The sequence below is a fragment of the Phodopus roborovskii genome, unplaced genomic scaffold (assembly GCF_943737965.1).
Source record: "Phodopus roborovskii unplaced genomic scaffold, PHOROB, whole genome shotgun sequence".
In the NCBI taxonomy this organism is placed as follows: domain Eukaryota; kingdom Metazoa; phylum Chordata; class Mammalia; order Rodentia; family Cricetidae; genus Phodopus; species Phodopus roborovskii.
The window spans coordinates 21,436,221-21,450,038 of NW_026126540.1; the positions used below are offsets into that span (position 1 = coordinate 21,436,221).

A 13,818-nucleotide genomic window follows, 5' to 3' on the forward strand; every position below is an offset into this window, starting at 1 on the left:
CCACCACATGGACCCCAGTTCATGGAGCACCGATGCTGCTCCCTGCAGGGAAGCTACTTCTGACACCTCCAAACTAGACTCTGACGGACACTGAGAACACAGGTACTAGTGTTTACCAGTTATCACTGGAGCTGTCTTTCAGCCAGTCAGCTTTTAAAGGAACATTTATTGACTACCGTGTGCCAAGAGAAACCAACAGTGAACAGACATGGAGCCCTGCATCCAGGCAGCTTGCGTTCCGCCTCCCCCACTAGGGGGCGGCAGAGGCTAATCTAGTGACATGGAAATCACATCAGTGTGCAGCCTGAGCTATCTGTGGCTCGTGCCTTTAAACCCAACACTTGAGGCAGAAGTAGACCTCTGAGTTCAAGGCCAGCCTGATCTACACAGTGAGTTCCAGCAAAGCCAGGACTACTTAGTGAGACAAGGTGTAAAAAAACAAAATAATAAAACAAATCCAAGTTCTGCCTGGCACCACCCCTGCCTCCTGCGGGTGTGTGGAGAAAAACAGCAGCTACGAAAGAGAGACGTGGGATGGAGTGGGTACAAGCAAGAGTCAACAGGTAACCCAGGAAGGCTGAGCTCTGGCGCGCCAGTCCTGGAGGAGGAAGAAGGGCGGCAGGTAACCTTCACTCCACAAGAGGGAAACTGGGCAGGAGAGGCAGGCACGGGAAGTTGACAAAGTGTAGCCCAAGGAGTACCAGGAGGATAAACACCACAGGCAGGGAGCAATCATCGGAGCAAAAACAAACACGGAGGATTACCAAATGGGCGGGTTGCTGGGGCCTGCTGCTGGAGCTAGCTTAGCTTGGAGGCTAGCTACACGAGACATGCGAACGCAGAGCCAGTGCCCGGCACCCTCTGAAGCCAACTAGACACACACACAGCCCCGCCTGGGTATACATACAGAAAAGGCACCCGACACATTTTTAAAATCAATCTAAAATCAGACTTATATACCACATCATTCAGTCCACCAGCTGTGTCCACGGAGCCTCGTGAGAAACACTGGGTTGAAGAAAGGGAGTTGGTTTATCAGCTGGTGTCTCCCTTGGTGGAAGCTGAGAGCCATCGTCAGTCTCTCTGTTCACTCTGTCATATGTGTTCTCCATGGCCTGCTGGTCCAGTCCCTGCTCCTGCCAGGGTATACAGGTGCTATCCCATCCCACGCTGACTCCTCAGCGGTCCTGTCGCCGAGGTGGAGGTGATGGAGGATGCCGTACCGGAGGCAAGTCATAGTGGCCAGGGATGTGGCTGTTCTTTGGTGAGTCATAGTGGCCAGGAGGCAGGCCTGGAGGAAGAGGGGGCATAGAGCCCACAGACTCTTGATCTGAAGACAGAGAGGACAGGATGAGGTGACCCCTCAACCTTCCCTAGCTCTCCTCCTACTCTAGGCTCTTCCTACCCATAGAGAAGTGAAGGGCAATACACATGGGCCGGCTGGACCAAGCACCTGCATGTCTGGCTCTGAGCAAAGCCCTTTGCTACTCAGTGACCCCCACCTGTCCACCTCAAAGGACACGCGGACACTGTCCCACAACTTGGTCTCCACTCTTCTGGATGCTAACTCTACCCAGTGCAAGCACCCTCTCAAATACTCGAATGGGCTTGAAGAAGCAGGGTAACTCCCCTAGTGTCCTGCCTGGCTTGAGACCAAACCACCCAAAGGCCTCGCTCTTGCCACACCATGCCGCTATTCCCTGCTCTCCCCTCCCCTTCTCCCTCCCCACTTCCCAGGTTCCAGTGCCCTGTAGCCTCTGCTGGGGGCAGGGAGGGCTCGCTCACTATGGCTCAGGGGGCTGGGCTGCTCATAGGTGCCACTGTCCCTCTGTGGCTGCTGCCCCCGCCACTGCTGACTGTCCCGCAGATGAAGAGGCTGCCTGGGAGGAGACACTGATGGCGGGCCTTTCATCTCCACATAGCTGCTTTCTCGGGGTTCCCCAGGCAGGCCGGGCAGATCTCTGATGGTAGCATAGGGGTTCTCACTGCTCAGCGACATAACACTTGCCCCCAGCCCCTCTTCAGAAGTGGGACCTAAGGGTCAGGGAAGGAAATCAGGTTTCTGGAGGCACTGACCCAGCCTCCCTTCCCCTCCTCGTCTCTCTAGTCACACCTTTATGACAGAGTGGTCCTGGACCTTTCCTGTGGCCATAGCTACAGCTATAGCTTCGGTCCAGGTGGCTGGAGCCTGAAGAAAGGAAAAACAGAAGTCAGACCTCTGGTCCCTTCCCAGGCCTCTTCTGGAACTAGGCTCTTCCCCATCCCAACCGCAGCAAGATGATCCTGCCGATGAGGCCGCACACATTCCCCTCCCCGGCCTCTGCCTCCGAGCACCTACCTCTGTCATGGGGCTCTCGTTGATGCTTCCAGTCTGCAGGCAGTGTAGCATGGCTGTCACGTCCATGGGCTCTGCCTGGCCGCTCAGGCGCCTGGGAGCTGACAAAGAGCTGACCGCCTGGAACCTGATGGGGGATGATGCCTCAGGGAGAGTGCAGGCAGGCTTGAGGCTCTCCTGAGAAGTGAGTCACCCCCACCCACACACGGAGCTCACCCCCTCAATGCACTGACCTTGTTAGGGGGTGGGGGGTTCGGAGAGCACTGAGACAGGGTGTGGTAGCTAGGGTTGGAGTAGTAGTGACTATAGCTGGGAGAGACATCTGCAGGACAAACACGGGTGCAGAGTAGCTCAGAAGCAGGCAGAGGCCAGGATGACAGCAGTCTGACCCCCCCCCCGACTCCAACCATTCTTCCACCCCACACCCCATGAGGGAATAGTCAGCAGCACCCCAGCCCTTCACTCAATCAAGCCTCACCCGAGCTCACCTGGCATGACATAATCCGAGCTGTCCGGTCGCCCAGAGCTGTAAGCCACTGCCAAGTGCTCGTGTTCCTTGCCCTTTTGCCAATGGCGGTAGCCAATGAACAGTGCCACTAGGGCCACCACAAGGGTCCCCAGTACTGCAATGCCTATCACCGCACCCAGCGAGCTATGGGTCACAGGAGAGGTGGGCATTGCGGTAGATGACTCCTGGCTTCCTGTGAGAGGAAGTGGACACTGAGATTGGCACCTTGGTTCTGCTAATGACCATGGGTGCAATTTAAGGACAACAGGGGTGGTATGGGGACCCTGAGTCACAGAACCTTGGAGGGTCAAAGAGTCCAAGAACTCACTCACCCAACTTGCAGGGCGCGCCACTGTGTCCCGGGGGACACACGCAGGCCCCCGTCTCTGGGTGGCACCTCTCTCCAGGACCACACTGGCAGAGCTGGGAACAGTTGACACCAAATACTCCTGGAGGGCAGCCTGGATAGAGCCAAGGAAACAAGTAGCAGCCACAGAGCCAGCAAACAGCATCCTCCTTTTGGATAAGGGCTATGGTGTGGTCAGGGAGTTAGCTTTCTATTGGTACCTTCCAAGCAATGGGGTCCAGTCCAGCCTGAGGTGCAGGCACAGCTCCCATCCTGGGGGTGGCAGGTTCCACCATGATGACACTGGCAGGGTTGGGAGCATTTGAGTCCCCAGTGGCCTGGAGGACATGCTGTAGGAGACAAGGGGCTGTCAGGCAGGGCCAGGCCATCCCCTCTGCATGAACTCTCAGTATCTCTGAAGTCTTCAGCTTGGCCTTTGCTTGGAGATACTAAGGCTCTGTAGGATATCTACACACTGATGCCACTCAAATATTCATCTCCAGCCATCTTGACCCACTACCCACTTAATATCTGCTCTTGACTTCCTAAGAGCCACTTTGAAATAATGTACCAAGAGCTGGGGAACCAGAACTTTCCCAACAGCCCCTGGAGAGCTGGGCACTGGGCTTGTTGTTTCCCTTTCCAAACATCTGCCTCCTGCCTGGGATTACGGATGTGTTGCTAATACACCCAGCCTAACCCATTAGCTGTGTGAGTGATCCTAGTATATAATCTCATAGTAGATGCTACCAAATCCCATGCAGAAAACACAACAGCAGCAACAGGAAACAAATGCACACTTCACCAGGAGCACTTCCTTTGTGCGCGGACTGCAGAAATGCAGCCAGCCATCACTGAGCAGTTTCTCCCTTCAAAACATGCTCCCGCTGCCTAGACTAGTCATCTCTTTATCGCCATAGAGCTATGTGGGAGATGACACACAATAAAAATAATGTGAGAAAGATATAAAACAGCCATGGTGGCTGGGAGAGGGGAACACATGCTCCAGTCACAGGCAAACGAACCCTCACAGGCAAACGAACTGGACCCAAGGAGTGGATACTTGGGTAGGAGAAAGACAGATTAGGGGGCATGAGTAGGAGCGTGATTTGATTGAGACACATCATCGATGTGTATGAAATTTCCAAAGAGTAAATTAATAGTTTAATATATATATATATGTATATATATATATATTAATTTTTAAAAGGAAGAAAAAATAATATGTCCAAAGGGGAACTTCCTGAGACCTGCTGTTCCATAAATACCCTGCTGACATGTTCACTGCTGCATCTTCCACTAAATCCAGTTCCCAGCACGAAGGACTTTTCCTCTTGTACACTGAGTAAGGTGACTGGTGAGGGGGCCTTCTGCCCAGAGCCGGGAGACTGAGATTCCAGGACTCAGCCACCCAAGCAGCAGGCATACCTGCTCCTACACAGGCTGCTACGTACATTCAGAGCAATGAGGGCCTGTCCAGCCCGCCAGGCAGTAGCAGGTCCCATCCGAAGGGTGACAGGAAGAATGGTTATTGCACTTGCAGGGCACACAGCGTTTGCCATAGCGACCAGGCTGGCAGGCTGGGGAAAGGGAAGCATGGTGACTGGGGGGCCTTGACCAGACCCTTCCCACCTCCCCCTGGATTAACTGTCCTAGAGATGGCAGTCAGAGGCAGAACCCAAGGGGTAGAGTAGGGCTCCTGAATCTGAACTGCTAACGGAAGGGGGTGGAGTATAGGGAGCCTTACGCCTCTGGCAGGAGGGGCCTCGGAACCCTGGTGCACACACACAGTTGCCATTCTCTGGTACACAAGTACCCCCATTTTTGCAGGTGCAGGCACTGCTGCAGTTGACTCCCCAAAAGCCCTCTGGGCAAGGCAGGTGGCAGCGTGTGCCTGCAGGGGACAACTAAGGGTCATCTCTCATGGAGTACACGCCCAAGTCCATAACAGACTAACACCTAGTCACCCAGAATGCTCACCCATCCAGCCAGCCTGGCATCGGCAGTGTCCATGAACAGGGTCACAGCCATCAGAGTGGTCACAGTCACAGACACTGGTACAACCTTCACCAAACTGCCCCTTCTTGAAGAGCAAAAGGCGGGAAGAGCAGGCTCGTCAGCTGAGGGATGCTGTGCCCTCCCCTCCCCCAGGCGGGTGGGCTGTGATCACTCACCGGGCAAGGAAGCTGGCAGTGAGCTCCATGCCACCCAGGGGTGCAAGTACAGGCTCCAGTTTGGGGACTGCAGACTCCCTCATGGGCACACTGGCAACTGGCATTGCAACTGAAGCCCCAGGTACCAGGGGGGCAGGGCACAGAGCAGTTACCGCGCTGCCAACCTAGAGAGGGAGAAAAGCACGTGAACAAAGCACGTGAACAGTTCAAAGACTCCCACTGACCGATCGCCTGGGCCGCCTCCTCCATCTTCCGCCCCACCTGGGCCTCGTCTGTTTCCCCTACAGAAAAGAGGAGGCTGGCAACAAACCCAAGCTCATAGAGGACCCCACCAGGCCATCTGTGGGATAACAGGGAGAAACGGGGGCTGAAGACTTGATCCTCAGTTAAGTCTAACACTGAACCTGAAGCCATCTTAAGGGCTGCCAACACGCCACAGTGGCGGCCCTCAGAAGACCTCACTGGCACAGTCACAGTGCATTTCTATAGAACTGAGGGTGGGAAATGCTCTTCTTAGAGGTAGCTTTTGGTCTGTACCTTTTAAGGACATGTATGACGATTGTAGCCAGCGAAAAGCAAAATGACTAAGGCATTTGGGCTCTGCCTGTGATCCCAGCCCTCCAGAGGCTGAGATAGGATGGGTGTTTGAACTTTGAGAAAAAAGTGGGAAAGGGGAGAGCAGAAGAAGGGGAGGATGAGGAAAGACGACAGTGTTCTAGCAGGAACTAGCCCGGAAGCCTGGATCCATTCCCACAGGCCCACTTCCAATAAGCTTTGTCCCGTTAGTGCTCTCCTCAACCCCAGCCCAGCCCGCCCCTCCCAAAGACCCTAGTCCATTACCTTCCTTGCAGATGCATGTGCCGTCAATGGGGGAGCAGGCGATGGCGTTTTCGCAGGAACAGCGGGAGGAGCAGCTGATCCCGTAAGTGTCCGGTGGGCATAGGTTAGCGCAGTGAGGTCCCTGAAAGCAGAGGGTGCACGAGTGAGGGGCGGTTCAGAACCCACTCTACTCCTCCTTTCCCCATAGTGGGGCCCAGCCTCACCGTGTATCCGGGTGCGCACCGGCAGAGGCCGCTGTCTGCAAGGCAGATGCCGCCGTGCAGACACAGGCAGTGTTCCTGGCAGCCCGGCCCGTGCGTGTCCTGTGGGCAGCTCTCGTTGCAGTTTAGGCCCGCCCAGCCTGGCTGGCAGGCGCATTCACCGTGCATAGGGTGGCAGCTGTGGGCGCAGGAGGGACACGAGAACTGTATTATAGAGCCCCTTCCTCCGTAGAGCCCTAGCAGGGAACCGAAATCCTCCCAAGAGGCAGGCTGGGCAAGGAGGGATACCCATGCCGCTCCCGCCCCCTCCCCAAACCCTCCTCCCCGATCCTTCTGTGGCATCGATGCCCTTAGTTATACCCTGGTATTCTCGGTTTCCCTGATGAATCTAAAACACGAACCTAGCTCCCTTGACCATGTTTCCCACAGCCCACCTGAGACTATGATCCGGGTCACAGGTGCAGGGCTCCTGGCAGCTGAGACCATAGAGGCCATCTGGACAGAGGCGCTCAGTGCAGCGGTCGCCTGTGAAGCCATGTTCACACAGACACGCGCCATTGGCAGGAAAGCAACGGGCACCAGGGGCGCAGTCGCAGGTCTCAGCACAGTCTTGTCCAAAGCGGCCCACAGGGCACTCTTCACGGCACCTGGGTGCCGGGTTAAGAACGGCTGTTTGAACTGGGCTCCACCTCCTCTTAGTCCACCCCTGCTCCCCGGAGCCACATACTCACCGATCCCCAATATACCCAGGAGCACAGTGGCACTGCCCAGTAAACCGGTCACAGAGGCCGCCGTTGTGGCAGCGACATTCTTGAGTACAGTTGGGTCCATGGAAGCCCTCTGGGCAGGGCAGGGAGCATATGACACCCTGTGGGTGGGTGAAAAGTCACTCAATCCCCTTTTCACGGCTGCTGGCTCAAGGCCCTCAAACCTCTCCAGGGTCCTGAAACCCCATCTTATGAAAACACTGGCCCGGAGCTCTCACCAGAGCCACCCTCAGAATTCTCTTGGGAATCCCAACCCCATGCACACAGGCTTTACCCTTCATACCATCCAGCCAGGAGGGCAGCTGCAGGAGTCTTGGGAGACCTGGAAAACGCCTCCATTTTGGCAAGGATTGGTTCTGGGGCAGAAGAAGCCAGCAGCGCCCTGTGAACAGGGCACATTACAGCTGTGGAACAGGGTGAGTCAGAGTGTCATAGGAAGAACCTTCAACTGGCCCTCCTTTCCCCCAAGGCTGGCTGCCTGCACAGGAGGGGCCTCTGGGGCAGGTAAATGGCAAGGACACCCCGACGCAGCAGCAGGTCTGCCCCAGCAAACAGGCTCCTGTGCGCCTCCTCCCCGCTCAGGTGGCCCTCTCTTGACACCAGCTCCTATTACAAAATTTCTACCCTGGAGAGTAACACCACAACCCTTTCTGCATGTGGCCTTGCAAGCAGTTCTGCCCAGGTCTTCAACTCAGCCTCCCTTAACAACTTGTTTTCTCTTCTTCTTCCTCTCCCTCTCCCCACCCTCTCTCTCTTCCTCTCCCTCTTACACACTCTCTTTCTCACTGTGGTAACTGTTTGGCTGAGACCCAGCAGGAGCTGGATTCAGATCTTGGTCTCTCAACTCCATCATTCCCTCATGTATGGTCCTGTGTCTACGGCCTCATCACACACCTGGGTCCTGTTCTTCCTGGAGGGCAGAAGCAGGCTCCATTCTTGGGGTCACAGGATGCTCCATGGCAGTGGCAACCAAACTGGCAGGCAGGACCATAGTGGCCAGGAGGGCAAGGCTGAAGGCAGTTGGGGGGCTCCAGTCCGGAGGGGCAAAAACATGCCCCACTCTTGGGATCACAGGAACTGCTGTTCCCACAGTGGCACAGCTTGTCACACCGCGGCCCCCACATTCCTGGGGCACACTCTGGGACAGAGAAATAGGAGGGAGTCACCGGGTACTTAGCCTGTCCCTGGCTTCCAGGTGGAACCCAGTCTCTTATCCCACACACCCATATCCTCTACCACATCTCCAGAACAGGCAGCTAACAGCAATGAACTCTGACACACACACACACACACACACACACACACACACACACACGCACGCACATACACACATGCACGCACTCATGCACACACACACATGCGCACACACAAGCATGCACACACACATGCACACACGCACGCACACACACACGCACGCACGCACATACACACTCACACGCACACACACTCACACGCACGCACACGCACGCACACACACGCACCCCTGAGTCACTGACAACTTACCACTGGAACAGTCGTCACCCCGCCAGCCTGGTGCACACTGGCACTGATTAGGAGCCACACAGCGACCATGGACACACTCCTGGGCACAGAGTGCTGTCCAGAGATGAGGTGAATGAGACAGTGCCTTCATCCCACCCTCCCATCTTTGATCTATGAAGCCGGAGCCCTTTCCTCCCATGCCTGCAGATCCCCAAGCACCAGCTCTGTTGAAAACTTGGGGGGGTCCAGGCTCCCTGAACCCTTTCTGCAAACATCTAAACATCTTGTTGGGAAGTGGGAGAATCCTCAAGTGGTAGTTGACTAGAGATGTGGTCAGAAGGGGGAGGGGGGGCTGAGTCAGCCTGGGGAGCTAGCCTCCAGGGACTGGTGACAGAACTGAGTGAAGGGTTGGAGGATGGCAGGGGCCCATCTGAAGATAGGCACACAGATACTAGGACCAAGAAACTGGACAATAGCAAAGTAGATCCTGCCTCCATTTCCAGCCCGTCTTGTAGCCCTGTAACCCCACTATAGCCACTGGCCAAAGGAGTAGACAGTTGCAACCCACCAGCACCATACCGCTCACTAGGGCGGGAAAAATTCGGACGATGGGTCCCTCCCATTCCATTCCTACCCTGACCCAACTCAAGACTCACGGACACAGGCTCCACCGCTCTCATAGTAACCCCCACAGCATTGCAGGCGTGGGCGGGAGTCGACCTTCACCACCTGACGGTACACAGTGCGGTAGACAACCCTGCGGTGGCCCAGAGATGCCATCAGTGCTCTTAGCTGAGGTCCTGGCCCCACCTCTACCCTCCACCCCGTCATACCTCAATGAGGCACTAGAGGGGGTCAGAGGGGACGTGATGTGTTCCCTCTCTGCCTCACATCAGCCACACACGTGTACAGTAAAGCAGACACACCTTCACAGGACACACGGGTGCCCACTATGGACAGGTGAGTGCCTTGAGCTCAGAGTGTCCTCTAGGCACCAAAGTTTCTGAGAGGGGCCAGGGTTCAACCAGCTACTGATTACAGAAGGATAAAGCACTCACGTGGGCTGAGAGCAAGTGTGGGGGTCCTCCCAGGGCCTGTCACAGGACTCAGCCGGCAGCAGGCTGAAGGGGCGTAAGTGGGACTCCTTCGTGGTGGTGGTGAAGCTGTGGAATGAGAACGGTTAGCCCAAGACAGCCCTGGCCTGAGGCGATAGGGTGCAACAGAGAGCCAAGGCCAGGCTTCACGGGGTAGAAAACCAGCACCCCAGAATTTGGGCTTCCTTGCCCTACTCCCCATGTGTCTTACCTAGAGGCTCCTTCTAGAACTGAAATGTTCTAGAACTCCTCCCATCATAGCTATTTCCCATCCTAAGGGCCAAAGCCATCTACACACACACACACACACACACACACACACGCACGCACGCACGCACGCATGCACACACGCACGCATACGCACACAAACTTGCATCCCCCACATGCCTTCTGATGTGGGAAGATTGAACTTGACTGCTCAATGTGGGCCCAGCTGGCAGCAATGGACTGAAGCATTTTGGCTATCTTCTGCCCTGGGCCCTGTTATCCAGTCCTGTCCCCTACTGTCTCCCTACCCCCACCCCAGCCAGCCCCTCCCACAGGGATCCAGGGACAAGGACAGGTATCAGTGTCAGAGACAGGGCAGAGACTGAGGCAAGGGCAGAGGTGGGGAAGGCCAAAGGCCATGGAAGGGCACAAAGGGACCAGAAACAGATTCCTAGGAGGAGCCAGCCCTCCAGGACAAGCATCAAGCTTGGGGCCCTTCTCACCTTTCCCAAAAGGTGCAGACATTAGGATCATTGGAGTTGAGTGTTCTGGTCAGATGCAGGCCTAGGGCCAGGAGGAGGAGACGCAGAAGCGGCAGCATTGCAGAGGCCTGCAATAGGGCACACAGCAACTGAAGAGCGCAGCCAGCGGCTGAAAGGATGCATCTACAGAGTCAAGCAGTAGGCACGCTGAAGAGACCAGCCCACTTGCCTCCTTGGTCCTCTGGTCCACACGGCAGGCCTCCAGCTCCCCTAGAACCCAACAGTGCTCCTAGCACACGTCTGTGGCTCCAGGCCTCAGCTCAGCTTGCTAACCCACTGACTCCAGCCCTCAGTTTTTTTTCCTGGAATTCTGTGCCTCCAGCCTGGTTCAAGTGACACCTTGCTTTTCTGTCTGCTCCCTGACAACTGCACCACCCACCACACGCACGCACGCAGGAGCACTCGCACACATGCGCACGGGCACACACACGCTGGACGGTGCCATGCTCATCTCTTTTAGAGCCTCCTAGCACCATTCACGACATATCAACTTCTAGTGTCGCTTGACCACCCCTAGCCTAGCAAATAAGTGCTGAGGACACTGGAGCGCATCCACAGTGTGGAACTGGGACCAGTGAAGGCGGTCCTAAGGGAAGCCGACTTGGGCTCAGTCCAAGAGAACTTTCAAGTGGCCAGGACAGTTCAACATCAGATGCCACTGACAAGCAAGCTTCCATCACTGTGTGTGGGCAAAGCCACCTAATGAAGTCCTGTCAGGAGGTCCTTGCCAGGGGGGGATGGTGGGGCTGCAGCTAGGTGACCACACAGCCACTGATGTGCTCCAAGGGACAATGTCCATCTTTCTCTGACAGCTCTAGGAGCCTGGATCCTCATCTCCACACCTAGGCCTCTCCCCAGGGGCAGGAAGTCAGGACCCCAGATGGGACGAGTTTTTCTCTGACCACCTAGGCTCAGGAAAAGCTGATGGCTACAGGCTACCCTTCTGTGTCTGTTTTTAAAACTTGCCCAAACTCCCCTCTACTCTCCAGAGATACCCACATCTGCTTGTAATTTTTCCCCGAGAAGAGAGGTCGCAGTTGCTGGCCCCAAACCCCTGAGTATCCCTGGAATGTTTGTTGCAGCCCCACCCCCGGCCCCCACCCACATATTCCAGCAGATCATGATTCTCTCCGCTCAGCCAGGACACCTTCTGCTCAGATTAAAGTAGGCTCCCTAATTGAACCCCAGCTCCTTCCATGGCCTAGAGACTCTCACCCCACACCTCCCCTGGGGCCCAGCTGGACCCTCCAGTCCAGCTGTTTCTCAACCAAATAACTCACCAGTGACGCCAGCATGGAAGCCAGATGATGTCCCGGGATCCCAGTACATGGGGTTTAGATCCTTAAAAGAGGAAACTCAGCTGCCTGGCTGGGAGTGTGGTGCTCCACCTCCCCTGCTCCCCCATTAGATGTGAAGGGGTGCCACTTGGCTGGCTTGGCTAATGGGCTGGCATCATGGCCTTGGGAGATGGGGCTTTAGGGAGCCCCACCCACCATAGTCAGAAGTACCCAATGCTACTCACAACCTGATCTAGTGGGTGTTACCACAAACACGCCCCCACCCCTACAAAGTCAGCTCCTTCTCTCAAGCTTCCCAAACTGCCCCCTCCAACCTTGCCCTACTCACTGCCCACCAACAGGGTTGGCTCTTCCCACGCCCCCAAGGGTGTTCCGCAGCCAGGGCCGTGGGCAGAGCCCACACACTCTCCACATCTCCGCCCCTACTCTGGTTCTTTTCCATATTCCACTCTTCCAGAATCTTGGGCTCTAGTCAGGATGCAGTCTCACCTCGGAAGTCAGACATGGGAGCCAGTGAGCTGCCCTGTCCTGTCTGTCCCTAGAGTCCATAGCATGGTTTGGTGGGCGGAGCCTCAGGAAGACTGAGTTAAGGTGAAGCAGGTTGAGCTATGGCTGCATAAAGCCCTTCCCCTGTTTCACCTGCCCTTGCCCCCAGGCCAGAAGTACAATCAAGTGTTGCCCTAACTCCCTCTTCAGTTCAGCTGGGGGCTCAAGAGGGCCCTGCACAGAACAGGGCACAGTATAATGGGAGGCGACTGACAGCAACTCTGGGCAGGCTACCGTCCCTCCTCCAAAGGCCTTCAGGGTGGGACTGCATTGCGGAGGAGGTTTCAGCAGCTCTGTCCAGGGCTAGAAGCCAATGTAGGGTCAGCAGAGACCAGTGAGTGGACAATAGGGAGGGGAGAAGGGGAAGGTCCTAGCAGAAAGCAGAAGGATTTTACCTGACCCTTCCCAGCCTGGGAAATAAACACAGGCCTGATAAGGACCCCAAAGCCTCTGAAGCTGGCTTCTCTTGGGGGCGGGGCTGGTATACTTGATGCCTATCCCATGAGCCTCCAGAGCACCTAACCTCTATGACTGTACACTCATTAAGGGGCTTAGTCCTTCGTTCCTGGCTCCCTGCCCTAGGAGACCCCCCACCTTGGGGAGTCAATTTCCATCTCCCACCAAGCTTCAGCTTTGACAAAGGGCCTTCCCTCACACCCAGCCAAAACGTGACCCGGTATTGCTGTGAGATGGGTCAGGCATGGAGTGAGTGATTCCCATAGGACACTTCACTGAAAGCTTCTGTCAGCCCTCGCAGAGTGCTACTATCCAGTCCACAGCCGGGGAAGCAGACTCAGTAAATATAGGAGCCTGTCCAATACCTACAGCCAGTGTTGTCAGAAGGGGGTCCCAAACTCCGGCAGCAGCCGAGGCCTCCCAATAGTTCTATTTCTGGACAGGGAATAGGAAACCCGGGGACTTGATATCTTTACAGCCTTAGTTATAGGAGTGGGGAGCTGGCCAGGGACAGGACCAGCGAAGGGGAGGGGACGCTGCCACTAGAACATGATCAGAGGCGTGGGAACTGCGCTGAACGCAGTCGAAACGAACAACTCTTCTCTCCCGCCTCCACGTGCAAAGTGCTGGGCTCTTGGCCAGGCTCAGCTCCATTTCCTGCCTGCAAGGCTGCAAGCTACATTCCTGCCTCTCAGCCTCTGAGTCCCACAGGGCCCCCGGCTCCAAGAGCCCCCTACCCTCACTACACCCCAGCCTCTGGGAGGAGGAAGTGAGTCTAGGGCCTCTGGGAACTGGTAGATGGTTAAGAGGGTTCTTAACCAGAAAGCAGCAAATGGGAGTGATGGAAGGAAGATGTGGGAACTCCCGCAGGCCTATTTCCAGTTCCCCTCGCCCGCTGAGGAGTGGCGTAGCATGGAATGACCCCTGCACTCTGGCTCCAGAGAACGGTAACATACTCCAACACAAGGTTCCTATAAAGATTAAGTGTGGTGACACACTTGAGGCCAATCTGTAACATGCACT

At 55.9% G+C, this 13,818-nt stretch overlaps 1 protein-coding gene across 1 annotated transcript; it reads right to left on the reverse strand.

The window, feature by feature from the left end:
* Positions 1-146: 146 nt before the first annotated feature.
* On the reverse strand, positions 147-11,910 carry Pear1 (platelet endothelial aggregation receptor 1). The gene is made up of 23 exons (XM_051199014.1): positions 11,776-11,910; positions 10,457-10,563; positions 9,711-9,815; positions 9,309-9,409; positions 8,674-8,766; positions 8,065-8,308; positions 7,454-7,574; positions 7,135-7,271; positions 6,838-7,050; positions 6,407-6,581; positions 6,204-6,324; positions 5,364-5,527; positions 5,170-5,272; positions 4,937-5,083; positions 4,644-4,769; positions 3,411-3,539; positions 3,176-3,304; positions 2,824-3,036; positions 2,569-2,657; positions 2,339-2,462; positions 2,114-2,188; positions 1,786-2,034; positions 147-1,330 (listed from the first exon to the last, which is right to left on the reverse strand). Exons 1-23 carry the CDS (start codon positions 11,788-11,790, stop codon positions 1,179-1,181), a joined length of 3,132 nt encoding a protein of 1,043 aa, XP_051054971.1. The 5' UTR covers positions 11,791-11,910; the 3' UTR covers positions 147-1,178.
* Positions 11,911-13,818: the final 1,908 nt, after the last annotated feature.

Excerpts from the sequence above, each read along its gene's own strand:
- Pear1 (XM_051199014.1), bottom strand. Across the intron at positions 2,658-2,823 it reads CTCGGATTATGTCATGCCAG|ATGTCTCTCCCAGCTATAGT; the intron begins GTGAGCTCGGGT and ends TTTGTCCTGCAG. Across the intron at positions 2,035-2,113 it reads AGGACCACTCTGTCATAAAG|GTCCCACTTCTGAAGAGGGG; the intron begins GTGTGACTAGAG and ends CCTGACCCTTAG.